The sequence below is a fragment of the Trichosurus vulpecula genome, chromosome X, assembly GCF_011100635.1.
Source record: "Trichosurus vulpecula isolate mTriVul1 chromosome X, mTriVul1.pri, whole genome shotgun sequence".
NCBI classification, from domain to species: Eukaryota; Metazoa; Chordata; class Mammalia; order Diprotodontia; family Phalangeridae; genus Trichosurus; species Trichosurus vulpecula.
Window position 1 is genome coordinate 51,898,532 of NC_050582.1, and position 18,030 is coordinate 51,916,561.

Here is an 18,030-nt window from a genome sequence, read left to right on the forward strand (position 1 = left end):
GAAGGCGCTGTGGGGCCTGGATCTTGGGGAGGGATATAGGAAGTCCTGCTTCTGGTGAGGGAGGGGCTGGGGTGTGCCGGCTGAACTAGATTAGACTGCAAGGCCAGGGCATCTGGCTGGCAAGGCAGATCAGCTAGTACCTGAGGAGGTGTAGGGGTCAGAGGGGGAGGTACCCCAGAGACCTGAGTGGGTGCCACCTCAGAGAGAGGGGCTAGGGGAGGAGATATCGCCGTGGGGGCAGGGCCCAAGGCTGGAACCTGAGTGGGGGTTGCCTCAGGGGTAGGGCCCACGGTGATAGATACTGCAGGGGCTGCAGTAGGGACAGGCCATGAGGCCAGAACCTGAGTAGGGGTCCCTTCAGGGGAAGGGGCCACAGAGGGAGGCACCTCAACAAGACCCTTGGCTGAGACCTGAGCAGGGGTCCCCAAGGTGGGAGGGGCCATGGGAGGAGATGCAGGGTAGGAGACTTGGACCGTGAAGGAGGCAGGAAAAGAGGGGGTTTGGGCTAGAGGAAAAGGGAAGGGAAACCAAGGGAAAGAGGGGGTGGCCAAGGAAGGGGGAGCACAGGAAACAAGGGTGCTCAGGGGAGGTTGGGGAGGAGGGACTGGGGCCGAAGCCCTAGGGGCCATAAGAAGGGGGTCATCCAAAATGTCCTATTGACCCTCATTTCCCCTTTGTGGAGGAGCTCTAGGTATAAGCATCTTGCAACCTTTTCTGAGAATGGGGTTCCAAGAGAGCTCCACGAAGGCCATTATGTAGGAAATTTCTCTCCATTTCCCTTGTCTGTGACAGTATACCTCTAGCTGCAAGAGAGTATTATATTGTAAAGTCCCCCCATTGGGCCACAGTTCATGGCCTTCTAGGTGATACTGAGGCCAAACAGTGTTGCAAAACTACACCAGCTTTTTCTTTTTAAGTTGTTTAGAGAAACTAAATTTTTTTCCAATTTTGTAAAAGATAACCCAAAGGTGAATCTTTGGGGAATGAAGAGGATTGACCCATTGTGGGCTTGGGAGGCTGGAAGTGCCTTCCTCTGCAAGGAGGATCTGGGAGTAAGCCTCAAAAAGGAACAAAATAAGACAGAAAAAAAAAGAAACACAAAAAGGTACCTGGGGCTTTCCCATTCCCTAGCGCTGAGAGAATTAAGAAATTGGGTATGCACTTTCAGATAGGGCATCTGTCCTTGTCTTCTGTGCTTCAGAAGCTGAGCCCAGGTATGGACCTGGCTTCAAACATAAACCACTGGACCGAGAACCTGAGAGCATCAGGCTGAGTACAAGACAGTGAGCAGCTGTCTGACCTACTAGGACCTGGGAAGTCAGGCCCAAAAAGCACCTCCAAAATGCTTGGAGAGCAAGAAGGGGATTGGGAGAGGGAGAGGGGGAGGCTTATATACTTCCAGTCTTGGCTTTAGAACAACTTCAGATTAGCAGTATTCCCAGTCTCAGGGAACCAAAATGATGAGGTTAAAGAAAAAATGATGATGGTAGGGAACCATCTGTTTCTAGGGGTGCTCAACACCCCAAAACACCAACACGCTGGGTCCTGCCAAATGAATTCGACTCAAGCCTTCTCAGCCAAGGAAAAAGACAAAGTTTATTAAGGATTCACCATAATGGGTTATCTTAAGAAATCTTACCATTTGTGATGCTTGTTTTCATAAATGGGCCAGATTCAATCTGAGCTAGATTGAATCTGAGCACCTTCATGGAGGCAAGATGAGACTTATATACAGAAAGATTGTGGGAGGGATTGAGGGGTGGTCTTGAGTAGTCTGGGATGACTAGAAGTGGGGTTTATAGTGGACTGGGGTGACCGGGGTGAGGTCAGACTCCAGAGTGGGAAATAGCTGAAGGCTACCTGGAGATGAAAGACAACATAAGGCTAGTGTAACAGAGCTAGGGTATAGATATTTTGATCAGGATCAAGGGTGGGAAGCAGCTGGACAATAGAGGGCTAGGCTAGGTAGAGATTTGGGCCTAGATAATGAAAGGCTTATGGCCTTAGGCAAAGGCCAGATCTAGTGGGAAGATTCAAAGAGAGTTCAAGGGGGTTCCCAGAGACTGTACCCTCATCAAGGCGGAGGGCAGAATAAGTTAAGTATTTGACATGTTGAGTTTCAGATATCTATGGGACATCCAGTTCCAGCTGTTCAACAGGCAGTTGGATATGCAAAACTGAAGGTCAGCGTAGAGGTTAGGGCTGGATGAGTAAATTTGAGAATCATCAGCATAACTGAATTCATGGGAGCTGATGACATCACCAAGAGAAAGAATGTAGAGGGAAGGAAGTGGAGGTTCCTAGTGTAGACCACTTTCTTAAGTTTATACAGGAAAGAGAGGAGAGATATAGGACGATAAATAGGGATGAATCAAGTGAAGGTTTTTAAGGGTAAGGGAGACATATAGATATGTAGGCAGTAGGGAAGCAGTCAGCAAATAAGGAAAGACTGAAGATAAGTGTGAGTAGGGATAATAGAGGCTTTGTTTCTTTCTCTCTAAAATGATATGGTTGGACCAAATGGCCTCTGAGGTCCCTTCCAGTTCTAAAGCTAGGATTCTATATGTGCCCTTGGACAAGTGATTTTGCCTGGGTCTGTTTTTTTTTCTCTGCAAAATAAGTGAGTTGGACAAGCTGGTCCCTGAGGCCCCTTCCAGTTCTATATCTAGTATCCTCTGTGTGTCTTTGGATACGTCCCTTGCCCTCTCTGGATCTATTTCTTCCTCTGTTAAATAAGGGGGTTGGACTAAGTGGGCTTTGAGGTCTCTCACAGCTATAGGATCTTATGTGTGTGACCTTGGAAAAGTCTCTTCCCCTCCCTGGGCTTCAGTTTTCTTCTCCGACGGGACTGAACTAGAGTGCCTCTAAAGTCCCTTCCAGCTTTAGATCTCTGAGCCTAAGTGTTGACCTCCCCTCCTGGATCACTGCCTTGTTGTGATGGAGGGGCTTGCGTAGCTCAGTGAAACTATGAACTTATGCCACGCAGGATTACCCAAGATGGACAAGTGATTGTGGAGAGTTCAGACAAAAGGTGATCCATTGGAGAAGGAAATGGCAAACCACTCCAGGATCTTTGCCAGGAAAGCTCCATGGATGGCATTAAAATGGTTAAAAATATGAAACCAGGAGATGAGCCCCTCAGGTCAGAAGATACCCACATGTTATTGAGGAGGAGCAGAGGGCAGCTAAAAGTAGCTCCAGAAAGATCAAAGCAGCTGGGCCAAAGCCAAAAGGAAGCTCAGCTGGGGATGTAGCTGGGGATGAGATCAAGAGGAACCTGGAATGTAAGATCTATGAACTAAGATAAGCTGTGGTCAAACAAGAAATGGAAAGCATAAACATTGACATCTTGGGTGCCAGGGAACTTAAATGGATGGGAATGGGTGACTTTAATTCAGGTGGTCACTATATATGGGCAAGAATCCCTTAGAAGAAATGGAGTAGCCTTTATAGTCAGTAAAAGGGTGAGAAAAGCAGTACTGGGGTAGAATCTCAAAAATGACAGAACGAATCCAAGGCAAACCATTTAGCACCACGGTAATATGAGTGTATTCTCCCATCACAGATGCCAAAGAGGCCAGACTTGCTTAGTTCTATTAAGACTTACAAATTCTTATAAAAATAACATCAAAAAAGATGTCACATTCATTAGAGGGAATTGGAATGTTAAAGTAGGAAATCAAAAGATAATTGGAATAACAGGCAAGTTTGGCATTTGAATACGAAGTGAAGCAGGGCAGAGAGTTATAGAATTTTGTCAAGATAACTCACTGGTCATAGCAAACAACCCAAAAGGCAACTCTATACATGGACATCACCAGATGGTATCAAAATCAGACTGATTCTATACTTTGCTGAGAAGGTGGAGAAGCTCTATACAGTCAGTTAAAACTAGACTTGCATATGACTGTGGCTCAGATCATGAGCTTCTTATTGCAAACTTGAGGCTTAAATTGAAGAAAGTAGGGAAAACCATCAGATCATAGGCATGATCTAAATAACATCCCTTATGAGTATGAAGTGGGAGTGACAAATAGATTTAAGGGATTAGATCTGGTAGATAGAGGGCCTGAAGAACTATGGACAGAGGTTTGCAATATTGTACAGGAGGCAGCAACAAAAAACATCCCAAAGAAAAAGAAAAGTAAGAAAAATAAAATGCCTGACTGATGAGGCTTTACAAATAGCTGAGGAAAGAAGGAAAGCGAAAAGGAAAGGAGAAAGGGAAAGATATACCCAAGTGAATGCAGAATTTCTGAGAATAGCAAGGAGAATTAAAAAGGGTTTCTTAAATGAAAAAGAAATAAGAAATAAAAGAAAAAAGAAAGAAAAAGAAATAGAAGAAAACAATAGAATGGGAAAGATAAGAGATGTCTTCAAGAAAATTAGAGATATCAGGGAAGGTTTCAAGCAAAAATGGGCACAATAAAAGACAAAAAGCAGGAGCAGAAAAGATTAAGAAGAGGTAGCAAGAATATACAGAAGAGGTATACAAGAAAAATCTTAACATCAACAATGGTGTGGTTACTGATCTAGAGCCAGACATTCTGGAGAATGAAGTCTAGTGGGCCTTAGGAAGCATTGCTAACAATAAGGCTGCTGGAGGTGACAGAATTCCAACTGAGCTATTTAAAATCCTTTAAAGATTATGGTGTTAAAGTGCTGCACTCTCTATGCTAGCAAATTTGGAAAACTTAAGAGTAGTCACTGGATTGGAAAAGACCAGCTTACATCCCATTCCTAAAAAAGGGTAATGCCAATGAATGTTCAAATTACTGAACAATTGAGCTCATTTCACATGCCAGTAAGGTTATGCTTAGGATTCTGCAAGCTAGGCTTCAGCAATATGTGCACCAAGAACTACCAAAAGAGCAGGCTGCTTTTCAAAGAGGAAGAGGAACTAAAGACCAAATTGCCAAAATTCTTTGAATTATGAAGAAAGCAAGGGAATTCCAGAAAAACATCTACTCCTGCTTCATTGACTACACTAAAGCCTTTGACTATGTGTGTCACAACAAAGTGTGGCAAGTCCTCAAAGAGGTGGGAGTACCACATCTTCTTGTTTCCCAAGGAACCTGTATGTGGGCCAAAAAGCAACAGTTAGAACCAAACATGGAACAACTGATTGGTTTAAGACTGGGAAAGGTGTGAGACAAAGGTTGTATATTGTCACCTTAATTATTGAACTTATATGCAGAGTACATCATGTGAAATTCCAGGCTGGATGAATCATAAGCTGGAATTAAGGTTGCAGGGGAGAAATATTAATAGTCTCAAATATGCAGATGATACCACTCTGATGGCAGATAGTGAAGAAGAATGAAGAAGCCTCTTGATGAGGGTGAAAGAGGAGAGTGTAAAAGCTGGCTTGAAGCTTACCATCAAAAAAAAAAAAAAACTAAGATCATGGCAACTGGTCCCATCATTTCCTGGCAAATGGAGGGAAAAGAAATAGAAGCAGTGTCAGATTTTATATTCTTGGGCTCAAAGATCACTGCAGACAACATGGGCAGCCATGAAATCAAGACACTTGCTCCTTGGAAGAAAAGCTATAGCAAACCTGGACAGCATACTAAAAAGAAGAGACATCACCTTGCCAACAAAGTTCTACAGTCAAAGCTATGGTTTTTCCAGCAGCAATGTGTATGATCGCAGAATTGATACTTTTGAACTATGGTGCTGGAGTGGACTTTTGGGAGTCCCTTGGATGGCAAAGAAGTCATATCAGTCAATGTTAAAGAAATTAAGTCTGACTACTGATTGGAAGGTGAAATACTGAAGCTGAAGCTTAAGTACTTTGGCCACATGATGAGAAGACGGGGGCTCATTGGAAAAGACCCTGATGCTGGGAAAGACTGAAGGCAAAAGGAGAAGAGGACAGCAGAGGAGGGAACAACGAATACGAGTTTGGACAAACTTCAGGAGACAGTGGAGGATAGAAGGCCTGGTGTGCTATGGTCCACGGGCTCACCTGGAGTGGGACACGACTGAATGCACAAGTGCCAACCTTGAGCAAGGCATTTCCCCTCCTTTGGACTGCGTCTGTCAAATTGGGGTTGGACTAGTTGGCCTCTCAGGCCCCTCCCAGTTCTAGACTTAAGACCTTAATTTTAAAAACGGCCTTTGACTGCAGCTCCTGGGGGCACGACTCCACAGGGAATTTTACTGGGCACTACTTGAACGCCCCACGGGGCCCGAAGTGTGCGTGCTGCCGTCTACGTGCACTGGCCCTCCGGGCCCGACCAATGAGCTGCGACTTACAGCAGGAACTTCAGGCCAGAGATCCTGCCTAGCGTCACACACGCGCCTCGCGCGCGTCACGGGGGGTCGGGACGCTCGCAGCCTCCACGTTCTCTTCCCCAGGTGGACTGTGCGTCCCGTCCCGGGAGCACGCTGGGTGACGCCGCTCCGCCAGGCCGGCAGCCGCGCGCTCACTGGCCCCGCCCCCTCCACAGCCTCCCGCCTCCCGCCTCCCGCCGCGCGCAGCTTCCTCCTCCTCCTCCTTCTTCTCCCTCTCCTAACCCCGCCCTGCCCTGCCCTCCCCCCCTCCGGGCCCCGCCTCCGAGAAGCCGGCCCCACCTGGGAGCGCAGCCGGGGGTGGGGGGTGCAGGGCCTGACGGACTGACAGCCTGCCCCAGCCTGACCAGAGAAGCTGCGGTGGGACACCCGCGAGCACCCTGCCTCCCTCCCGCCCACCGGCCGCCAGCCTCCTCGCCGGTGAGTGCCGGGGCCCCGCCCCTGCCCCGTGGGGGGCGCTGTTTGCGAAGGGGTGGGAGCGCTGGAGGGAAGCGTCGCCCCCCCGCCCCAAGTCCTCATGGAGCTTCTCCCCTCCCCCCTTATCTTTTTCGTGCTTCTCCCCTCCCTTCCTGCACCTCCTGGAGAGACACATGCACACACATACTACACACTGCGCGCGTGCGCGCGCCTTTCTCCCTCCCACCCTTCCCTCCTCCTGTACCTTCTCTCTTCCAAACCCCGCTGTCAGTTACGCTGAGGGTTTCTGTTCCCCTCCTTCCTGTCTGCACCGATTTGATTCCTGAACTCAGGATTCAGCCCCTCTACTCTTGCCTTCCTGGGGAAAAGCCTCATCATTTAGAAAAGTTTGAAGAAATTGTTTTCCCTTTTTATCCCGAAGAACAAATGTCCACTTGGAATAGATATATGGACCAGAAACCAGAATTATAAAAATGTTTGTAGCAGCCAGTCCCTCACACACAAGGTGGTCGTGCCACCTGGCAATTCCTATGAACTGCCAGCCCTCCTTTTTCTTACACATAACTATGTTTATGCAGCAAGTGGTACTGTGAGACTGCCCTACCCGGAACTCCCTCCTGCCCCATCTCGTCGGCCCAGCTTAGCTTCTCCACACCCTTTACTAGTCCTCAGGTGACAGGAGGAAATAACATTTTTTTTTTATTCTAGAAAGACAATGGAGGGGAGGGGGAAATGATTGCAGGGTTTGTACTAGGTAATAAGTATGGGTTGGTTGGTGAGGTAGAGGGTCATTTAGGGAAAACATCCCTTTCATCTGAAGGAGAAAAAGACAGATTTTTAATGACTCATTTGTGAAATTCGTCGTAGAAGGAAGTGCTGTGAAGGTTGCCATACCATGCTAGTAAGGAAACTGACCTTGGGTGTCAAGGAGCCTGCCCTACCAGCTATATCTGTAAAGAATTCCATCTCTCTCTGACATCTAAGAGAATGAATAAAATACTAGAACTGAGCTTTAATTTTGGTAGAATCAAAAAGGTTGAGGAAACATTCACTTTTTTGTAGTATAAATATCATTAAAAATTGTTCTTCTGTATTTGACAGAACTTTGATTTTATTTCTAATCAAAATGTTGATGTAGACTTTTCTGTAGTGGCACCATGGAATAGTGATAGAAAGCCTGGAAGGGAAGAAGACTTGGGTTTAAGCACTCACACATACACCCTATGACAGAGTGATCCTGGTCAAGTCACTTATATAAGTTGCATATATAACATATATAACTTGCATTGATAGAGTTTCCTCATCCAAGGATTTCCCTAAACCAATAAAGTTCTGGTTCAGTCTCTATAAGATTACAGATTTAGTGCTAGAAGGGACTTTAGACACCATCCAGTCCATTTCCCTCATTTTACAGAGAAGAAATTGAGACCCAGAGAAATGAAGTAGCTTCATCTATAGGATTTTGGGACTAGGGAAGAAAAGTTCTTAATGGACATCCAGGCCAACTCCTTTATTCTAAAGATGAAGAACCGAGGTCCAAGGACATTAAAATTATTTGGCCAAAGCTACATGGTGTCAGAGCTGAAATTTGAGCAATCCTGACTCCAGGTCTGGTGTGCTTTCAATGGCATCACCCTGCTCCCTTGAAATTCTCCCAAACCTTCCGTCCCATTGAAGTAGATTCTTGGGATTTTTTTTTGAAAGCATACACCTTTTATCTTAAATAGAAGAGAAAATGGCCTTTTTAATATCCTTCCTGTCTCTCAAAACCATTGTGATCTTGGGCAAATCACTTCCCCTCCCTAGGCCTCAGTTTCCTCCTCTGTAAAACAAGAGTTGGATTAGATGAATCTCTGAGGTTCCTACCAGCTCAAGTTCAAATCCTATGTATAAATGGCCATCAAAGTCAGCTGATTAGTAAATTGTGCCTTATGTTAATATTTCCTCCTTTTGAGAAAGAGCAAAAAGGTGGGTAATAGTCAAATACTTAACCTTAGAAACAAAAATATTAAGGTAAACACAACATGGGTTGTTGGGCTCAATAGACATGAAAGAAAACCGAAGTGTCAATACAGGTGCTACCTACCAACTTGCTGATTTGTGATGAATTTACCTCTTGTCTTTCATTTTTAGGAGAAAAGACAGTGCCAGTACATTTGGATAAAATTCGGCATAATAAGAATTCACTTTGAGGTTGGCAAAGCACTTTACATATCAATCAATCAGCAGGTATTTATTAAGCATTCACAATGTGCCAGGCATCACTGGGCATTGGGAATAGAAAATGAAATAGTCCCTTCTGTCAAAGGGCTTCCATGCTATCTTTTTGATAATCTTTTTTATTTTTTCAATTAACAAACATTTATTTTCTTCTCCTTCCTACCTCCCCCCCAACTGAAAAAAGGTAAAACAAACCTCATGTAACAAATACACACAGTCTAGTAAAGCATATTCCCACATTGGACATGTCCAAAATATTAGATATATTATCTCATTTGACCTTCACAAGAACACTCTGTAATAGATGCTGTTATTATCCCCATTTTACAGCTAAGGAAATTGAGGCTTAAAAGGTTAAGTGACTTGCTCAGGCTCACACAGATGACAAGTATCTGGAATCAGGATTTGAACCCAGGTCTCCCTGTCTCTTGTCTACTACTCCACACTACCTTTCTTCAAAGCTACCCCATAATAAAGTCAAGGAACTCAGCTCCCTTAGATGGAGGCCAAGAATCAATCAGTTAGCAAGCACTCAGTAAGCACTTACTATGTGCCTGGCATTTCCATTCCGATTCTGCCTTATAGAGAAGTGATGCATCAAAGCTCTGACTTTACCCAGTCATTGCCTACTGTTGGAATATAGACTGTTATAACCATGTGTGCAGTGGCTATGTTTTCCAAAGCAGAAATCCAGATACATAGATAAAAGAAACTTTTTCTTTCAAGGCCTTGTTAAAAGTATGTCTTCTTTCCTTGAAATCTAAGAGACATATTGCCGCTGTATGGATATGTACTATTAAACCGAACCCGGTAACTATAATTTTAGGCCTTATAGGGATAAAAGTCATATAAGCATAGAAAATGAAATGACTAGACTATGCCTTTCCATAAGGTATCTGAAGGGTCTTTTTCTTCTTTATAGGAAAAATGCTTTTTGAAAGCAGTTCATTTTTGAAGGGTATGATGCTTGGAAGCATTTTCTGTGCTTTGGTTACTATGCTAGGACACATTAGGATTGGTCATGAAAATATAACTCATCACGAGCACCATCACCTCCAAGCACTTAGCAAAGAAGACTTTCTGAAAATTTCCGAAGCTGAACGCATGGAACTTGTTAAGAGTATTCGTGTATACTGTATGATACTTGTCAAACCCAAAGATGTGGGTCGTTGGGCAGCCGTGAAAGACACTTGGACCAAACACTGTGACAAAGTAGAGTTCTTCTGTACTGAAAGTATTAAGGTGTTTGAGTCGATTAATCTTGAAACAAATGACATGTGGACAATGATGAGAAAAGCATATAAATATGCTTATGATAAGTATAAAGATGAATACAACTGGTTCTTCCTTGCCCGACCTACTACATTTGCTGTAATTGAAAATTTGAAGTTTTTCTTGTTGAAAAGAGACGCAACACAACCATTTTATATAGGCCATACTGTAAAATCTGGAGAGCTTGAGTATGTGGATATTGAAGGAGGAATTGTCTTAAGTATAGAATCAATAAAAAGACTGAACAGCCTTCTCAGTGACCCCGAAAAGTGTCCTGAACAAGGAGGTATGATTTGGAAGGTATCTGAAGATAAGCAGCTAGCAGTCTGCTTGAAATATTCTGGAGTGTTTGCAGAAAATGCCGAAGATTCTGAAGGAAAAGATGTATTTAACACCAAATCAGTTGGGTTTCTTATTAAAGAGGCAATGTCTAATAACCCCCAGCAAGTAGTAGAAGGATGCTGTTCAGACATGGCTGTCACTTTTAATGACCTAGCTCCAAACCAGATGCACGTGATGATGTATGGCGTATACCGGCTTAGGGCATATGGACATACTTTTAATGACGCATTAGTTTTCTTACCTCCAAATGGGTCAGACAACGACTGAACTCTTGAAGAAGTCAGCGTGTAGATGGTATAGAACATGCAATGATTTCCCATTGCATACAGTAACTTAACTGCACGTCCACATAGCGGGTTGTTTGGGGGTTGGTTTTTTGTTGATTTTTTTTTATTTGTGGGAATTGGTGTGTTTTGGCACATAATAAGGTTTTACAAATGGGTATTTTTTTTCTAAAACTTTTTTATAAAAGTTTCTGGCTTTCAACTATGTTGGAAAGAAAAATCTCTTAAGAGTAAGGCTTATGTGAGCAAATGATCAGATTTGTAAGGGGTATTTGCAAATATTTATATGACACTTCCAAACAATCACTATTTGGGAAATCCAGTGTGAAATATATTTTTGCTAAATTTTTTTTATTGTAGAAAGGTTTCTTTACAACATTTCTTGCTAATATCTTTCTATCTTTCTAAGATATGCAAATCAAACATAAATTAAATCACTGGACATAAATTTGCTATTCAAGTAGGCCTTTCAGCTGGATATTTATTTTCTTGATGGCGCACATACTGAGCTTTGACAAGTGCCAATGGATTTGCCTTCTCAAATTGAGCAGCCAAGCAACTAAGGCAATGTACCTAAGCAAACTTAATAGATGAATGAATTTTTTGTATCAGAACAAGTGGCTGCAAGAATTATTTAACCCTCGTGGTTCTAATCTGGTGACATCTGTGGGTGCTGAAGCTAGACTCCTAGAAATTACAGTGTGGTTGTCACACTCTTCCATGTAGGTACTGAAACTAAGCAGTGCATACACCCACATCCTGCTCCTCTTTCCTCTAGTTAATGTGGTATGATTGTGAGTGGTGTCCCTGCTAATCAAGCATGCAACTTGGCTGAAAGTCCATCAGTTGAGGTTCATGCCTGCCGAGCCAGAGATCATGTCGGTGACTGCAGAATAGGTCTCAAGCCATCTCACTCCACTCAGTTGCTCATAATCTATCCCTTGCGGTGACTACGGCTGAGTGTCTCATTCCATATTTGGTTAGCCTGGAGGCTTTGCCCTCTTTCACATGTGGACATCATTATTCTTCATTGAATCAGTGCAACAGGGCCTTATGACTGTAAAGCTTCACCTAGTGCAGAATATAGCACTGAAGCATGCCACATCTGGGGTTGGCTTCCCCTATAATCTGGCCTGTGCACCTGGTTCTTTTATGATGTAATCCTAAATGACGTATTGCATCAGGTCAATAAAGCCCTGTATGGTTTAAGACCAGGACATCTTAGAGCTAAACATTTGCCTTAATCATCCTTAGAGTTTTAATGGTTGTCAACTTTAGCCAATCAGAGGCAGAGCTGTTTCCCAAAGAGGGCCCCAGGCTCCTGCATTTCCTTCTTCCATTATATATTGCAATAAAATTAAAATGAAACCTTCCAAGAATTGTGGGAAGCCCTGGGTTTTAATCTAGCATCCTCCAGCAGCCAGGTTCTCCAGGTTGGGGGCTTTAAGATGCCGATTTTTTAAAAAATGATAATTGAAATAGTCTTAAAATAAAACACTTCCGGTACCTACCAGCTTTGATTTTACCATGGGTCAGCTTGTGTTCCCTGTGTACCTCGTGATGTCTAGTATCCCTCACAATAACCAATAGCTCATGATGTGCAGGTGTTAGTCATGTCCAACAACACCAGCAGTTTGAGGAATTTCTACTGTATCTGTAATCAAGTATGCTAATGGACTGTTAGGTCTGGTGACGCACAAGAGTCAAATCTTAATAAGTATTTCAGAGACTGTAATCCATTGTCGAATTTACTGACAGCCTTGCACTGTCGGCATTGTATTTGAGCCAATTAGTCCTCAGAATATTGAATGACCCTTCCTGCCACATAAGTATAACTTCCAGTTTGCCTTAAAGATTTATGTGTCTCTTTGTATCCACTGTAGTTTTGTAGATAAAAGCCTGGACCAATAACTCAGAAAATAAAGCTGTCAAGGCCAAGGTCACTGATTTTTCTCTCCATACAGAAAAGCGCTCTGGTCCATAGCCACAAACTGCTGCTCGGACCCTAGCCAGCTAATTCATTTTGTGTTATTGGTCACTGAGGGTCTTGGTGAGTGTATGGATGGCCCAGTGCAAACCTAGCCTCACTTTATGTGGTAGATGTGCTCCTAAAGGATTGCATGTAAATCAACTAACATGTACTGTATCAGAAACCCCCATTTTTAAAAGTCCTTTCTGCTGAATCCTTTGTAAAAGAAAAACAGCCTTTGGCAATGTAACTTAATAAGTCACTCCCCAATCCATTTTTATCAAAGCCACTGAAAAGGACATATCTTATTGATGGTGACCCAGTAACGTCATCATCACGTGTTGACTCATTTTTTATTGTACGGGTTGTATGTATTAGCTGTATGCTTGAAGAGGTCTTGTTGAGCATGTTTCTATATTGAATCACAGTTTTCCATTGACTTCATTATAATTTCTGAGATGTGCCCTGGCAAAGCTTGAGTAAAATAAAAATTTCAATTAAGAACCCTAATGACTGTTTCTATGACCTTTTTTTTGTCCGTCTGCATTTAGGTTCCATTCAAGAAGTATTTCTTGAGTGACTGTGAGCTCAAGAGCTATGCTAGGTTCTGTGGGAGAAACAAAAGGAATATTTCCATACCAGCAAGGAGAGTCCAGCAAATAGATAGTCAAGCCACATCATTTTTGTACACTTAGTAATATTCAACTGTACCCCACAATTTCCAGGCCATCAATCATTCTTACTTGCTCTGGGGGACTTGTGTATGGGACTTGTGTGTGTGTATACATATATATATTGTGTATACATATATATATATATAAAGACCTTATTGGCTATATCATTACTCTGGCATTTTGGCAAAAGCCCTAACAGGAAAAGCCACAAGAACTTTTCTCCAGCACTCAAAGCAATCCCTGACTGATCCTAGCCCTAGCCCAGGGCTTTGTTCTAGGAATGGAGAAGTTCTGATTCTCTCAATTGCCCCTGGCTTTGTGGTTGAGGAAATAGTTGGTCCAGGGTTGATGGAGACCTCCTTTACTCCTGCTCCCTCTTCTTCCTCCAGAAGTGGTACAGAGAAGCCCAAGTCAATGAGAGGAAAGGAGACTTGGGATTTCCCCAACTGGCCTTGTGAGAGCTTTCTTGCTTTCAGCATTTGGCAATCTGAAGCATTTCACCTCTACTGGGAAATTGCGGGGTAGGGGGAGGTGTTATTCTCTGTCTAAGTTTTAAGTAGTTCCAGATGTGGAATGTTTGAAGTACCTTCAAAAAGTTGCATCTAGTTTTTCTGGATGGAGAGTCAGGGTGCTGCACCACTGCTGCCCTGGCTTCTTTTGGCACTTGGTTTGGTTTCATTGTTCATTAATGCCTTCCTTCCCTCTTCTGTTCAAAAATCAGTCACTAGATCTTCCTCCTCAAGCTTGGTCACTGGATCTGGTGCAAAGCCAAGTTTAGCCCAGCCTCAGGATCTAAATTCCTCAGCTCCTGACCCCCTGGTCAAGTTCATTATTCCCCAGCCCTTTTCTCCATTCAACTCGTGTGAGTATTGGCAACCTCAGAGTACCTGACAGCTCTGCCTTTGTGCTGGGACTTATACAACTTTGCAAGGGTCAGCCTTCGCCATCTTCTTGCCAACCAGCTATCACTCACCCTAAACAACACCCCCTTCTCTCCCTTGTAATCCCTCCATCTCAAAGGTAATTTTTATTGTCACAAATCAGTTTCAAGGTTGATGGCACTCAAGAAAGGTTAGACCTCAACAACCTCTCTAATAGGTGATATCACTTACTACAAGATTTCCAAAGATCCTGCTGATGCCAGCTGACTTTTTGGTCAAGAAAAATCCTGTGTCCCTTTAGAGCAAGTAAAGTACAATACAAACAGTACCTCTCACGTGGACTATTGAAATAACCTCCTACATGGTCTCCCTACCTTCAGTATCTCCCCCTCTTTGATCTCTTTTCTACCCACAGCTGTCAAATGGATCTTTCTGAAGCATAGGTATGATCTTACTGCTCCTCTGTAAAGAAGTTGCAGTGCCCACCACCCCCACCCATGCCTCACAATACAAACCAACATGTTTGGCATTTAAAGCTCTTCACAATACACCAGTAACCTATCTTTATGTACATTTCACATTTCTCTCCCTTAAATACTATTTCTTTCTCAGTTCTCCAGTTATCGCCCCTTCCTGATAATCACAATTGTTAGTAATGTACCACCCAATAGTATTTTGGGTTTACTTAGTATTATCTGGATAAGTCTTGTTTCTCCTAATCCCCTTTGCCTCAGATTCTCTCTTGGGATCAGAGGCACACCCAAACTTCCAGATGGTCTTCCCCAGGTCAAAACCTGAAACAGCATAAGCAAAGGGTTAACATTTAATGAATTATTAAAAAAGAAAATTTGCTGCAGTTACAGAAACCTTGCTACCTATAATAAACCCAAGGTACAAACACCTTTTTAAAAAGCACCTTCTGCCAAACACCTACTAATCCTGTGGTATCAAATTTCTACAGGATGAAATGTCAGATAAGGATATCGATAGGACAACAAGTTCCAAATGAATATTTGACAAACAAAAGGTCACTTAAAAATATACTAGAGGAAATAGATGGAGTTATCTTTCATCAGCATGGCAAAGGGTCTTCTCAACCAAACAAGATAGAGATAACAAAAGATCAAATAAATAATTTTGAGCACATAAAATTGAAAAGCTTTTGCAGCTAGGATAATAAGAGAAAAACTCAATTGAAGAAAAAACTCTCCCCATCAAATAGCTCTGATAAGGGTCTGATATCCAAGATTCATAGGAAATGAACACAAATATATGACCCAGAGCCATTCTCTAGCTGACAAACAATCAAAGAATGTGAATGAATGGTTCTCAAAAGAGTTGCAAACTACAAGCATATGAAAGAATGCTCCAAATCACAAGTAAGAGAAATGCAAATCTTGATCTCACACCCAGCAAATTGGCCAAGATAATAAAAGGTGGAAATAGTCTATGTGGGAGGGGCAACTGGAAGATAGGAACACTGATACCAACTATTTTGGAAGCTTGGAATTATACCTAGTAACTAAATGTCCACACCCTTTGACCCAGAGATCCCATGTACCAAAATATTCTCTTTTTTTTAATGGTAGCAAGGAAGTGGAAATGGAGTAAGTGCTCATTGATTGAGAAATGACTAAACAAATTCTTTATACCACACTATAGAAAGTGATATTGATGAAGAGAAGTATGGGAAGAATATGGACTGATATAGAATGAAATAAGAACCAAGAAAATGATGTATACAGTGACAACAACAATATAAATGAAAAGAATAAAACACAACTGAATACTGTAATTATACTAAATAATTATACTAAACTTGATTGGTCCTGGAAAAAAGTTGAGAAAATTAACTTCTGGTTCAGAATTGGGTATACATTACAACAAACATTTTCAGACATAGCCCATGTCTAGATGTATTGGTTTGTTTTTTGTTTTTACTGTACTGTGTTAAGTGAGAAGGCTTTCATGGGGGTCTGTTATAGAATAAAGATGAAAGAAAAAGAAAAGCCTCAATATAACGCTTAAAATACAAATAAGGAAACAGAAAAGTTCAGAAAGGGCTGTATTGTTACTATCGTGCTAAATTTAATATGCACTTTTAAAACAAACCTGTTTATAAGTTTGCAGTTTTATATACAATTCTCTTTTTAGTTCCTTGCATATGCTCAGGCTTGTTAAGTTCACAATAAAAACGTTTGTTGGTTTTTTTTAGTAAATCTTCTAGAGCAGGGACTCAACCTTTTTTATGTCATGGACCCCTTTGGCAGTTTGGGGAATCTCAGGGAAGGGCCCCTTCTCCGATAAATGTTTTTTAAATACATAAAATATATAGGAGGGATTTCCTTTGTAAAGGAAATCAATGATGTTGAAAGTTATCCAAATATATTTTTTAAAAAGCTCCTGGACCCCAGGTTAAGAACCTCAGCTGTAGAGGCAATTCCTCCCTCAAAAAAGATATAAAATGCCCTTCTGCATTTTCTTGGCAGAAGTGTGGAGACTCTTGGTGTGGGACTTTGCATATACAATCAAGCAAGGTCTGTCGATGTGTTTGGTTGGTCTTACTGATCTTGTTTTTATCTTTTTTAATCTTTGTGACAAGGGAAGTCTCCCTAGTCAGGAGAGGGAGGAGGGATACATTCCAAAATGAAGGGCATGTGAAAAGAAGCCATCAATAAAAGGAATAAAAAGGAATATTGATGAGAATAGCAGTTGAAGCTAAATGTTTGAACTCCCAGGTGAGCCCTTTCATGCTTCATAGTTTTAAAGCTGAAGAAGTCTTTGCTGTACAATGGTTTAGTAAAGATAAAATGTCCCCAGTTAATCTAGGCAAGAACAGAAGGGCTTATTTTTCAAACATTGAGTTTCATTTAATAAAATGAATATAGATTGATTGTTAAACCCCAAGCTTAGAGAGAACACATTCCTCTTTTCACAGCAAACCAGATGTCGCCAGTGGGGCTTAAATGGCTCAAGTTGATGTGGTTTACATCAGGCCAGACTTGAGTCAAGATGTGTCTCAGGTAATCATATTACCCTTTGCGTTACTGGGAGAAACTGCTGTTTAATTGGGACACCTGCAGACTCCAATGTGTTGCTGACCAGCATCTGGTTTTTGGTTACTTCTGAGACTTTTGGGTTTCAGTGTTCGGCAGCTAATGAGATGGCAAGAGAGGAGAATTGCTTTAACAGCTCTTTCAGACCTTTCACAGACACTTAAGTTTTGAATTTAACCCAAATCTTAGGACCAACAGCTCTCAAGTTTTGAATCTATCTCTTCTCGTTCCTTAATAAAGACAGGTTTGAAATAAAGCAGTTCAAATACAAAACAATCCCCTGCTCAGGGGCTTTGGAGGGCTATCTGGGTAAAAGATAGAGTACTTGACCTGTGATTTTCTTGGTGTGGGGAACTGACAGGTGAGCAGACTCTCTCTACCAATGTAATTTATAATCTTAGAGCTGTCCGAGGGCTCAAGTGATTGCCCAGGGTCACACAGCCAGTAAATGAATGTCAGAGGCATTACTTCATCCCATGTCTTCATGGCCAACATTCTATCCACTTTGCGACACTGCCTGTTCACAAGACAAATCAAAAAGGAAGCCTAGCATTTACCTAGCATTTATCTAGCATTACCACTTTGGATGGGCTAGGGACTGCCACTAAACCATGAATT

At 42.3% G+C, this 18,030-nt stretch overlaps 1 protein-coding gene across 3 annotated transcripts; it reads left to right on the forward strand.

The window, feature by feature from the left end:
• Positions 1-6,587: 6,587 nt before the first annotated feature.
• Positions 6,588-13,311, forward strand: C1GALT1C1 (C1GALT1 specific chaperone 1). 3 transcript variants are annotated; one of them, XM_036740244.1, is made up of 3 exons: positions 6,588-6,717; positions 8,848-8,943; positions 9,857-13,311. In XM_036740244.1, the coding sequence occupies exon 3, from the start codon at positions 9,862-9,864 to the stop codon at positions 10,813-10,815; it is 954 nt and encodes a 317-aa protein (XP_036596139.1). In that variant the 5' UTR covers positions 6,588-6,717; positions 8,848-8,943; positions 9,857-9,861; the 3' UTR covers positions 10,816-13,311. The 3 variants fall into 3 exon arrangements, with proteins under 3 accessions (XP_036596139.1, XP_036596140.1, XP_036596141.1); XM_036740245.1 differs by having other exon boundaries at positions 8,848-8,907; XM_036740246.1 differs by lacking the exon at positions 8,848-8,943.
• The last annotated feature ends 4,719 nt before the right edge of the window (positions 13,312-18,030 follow it).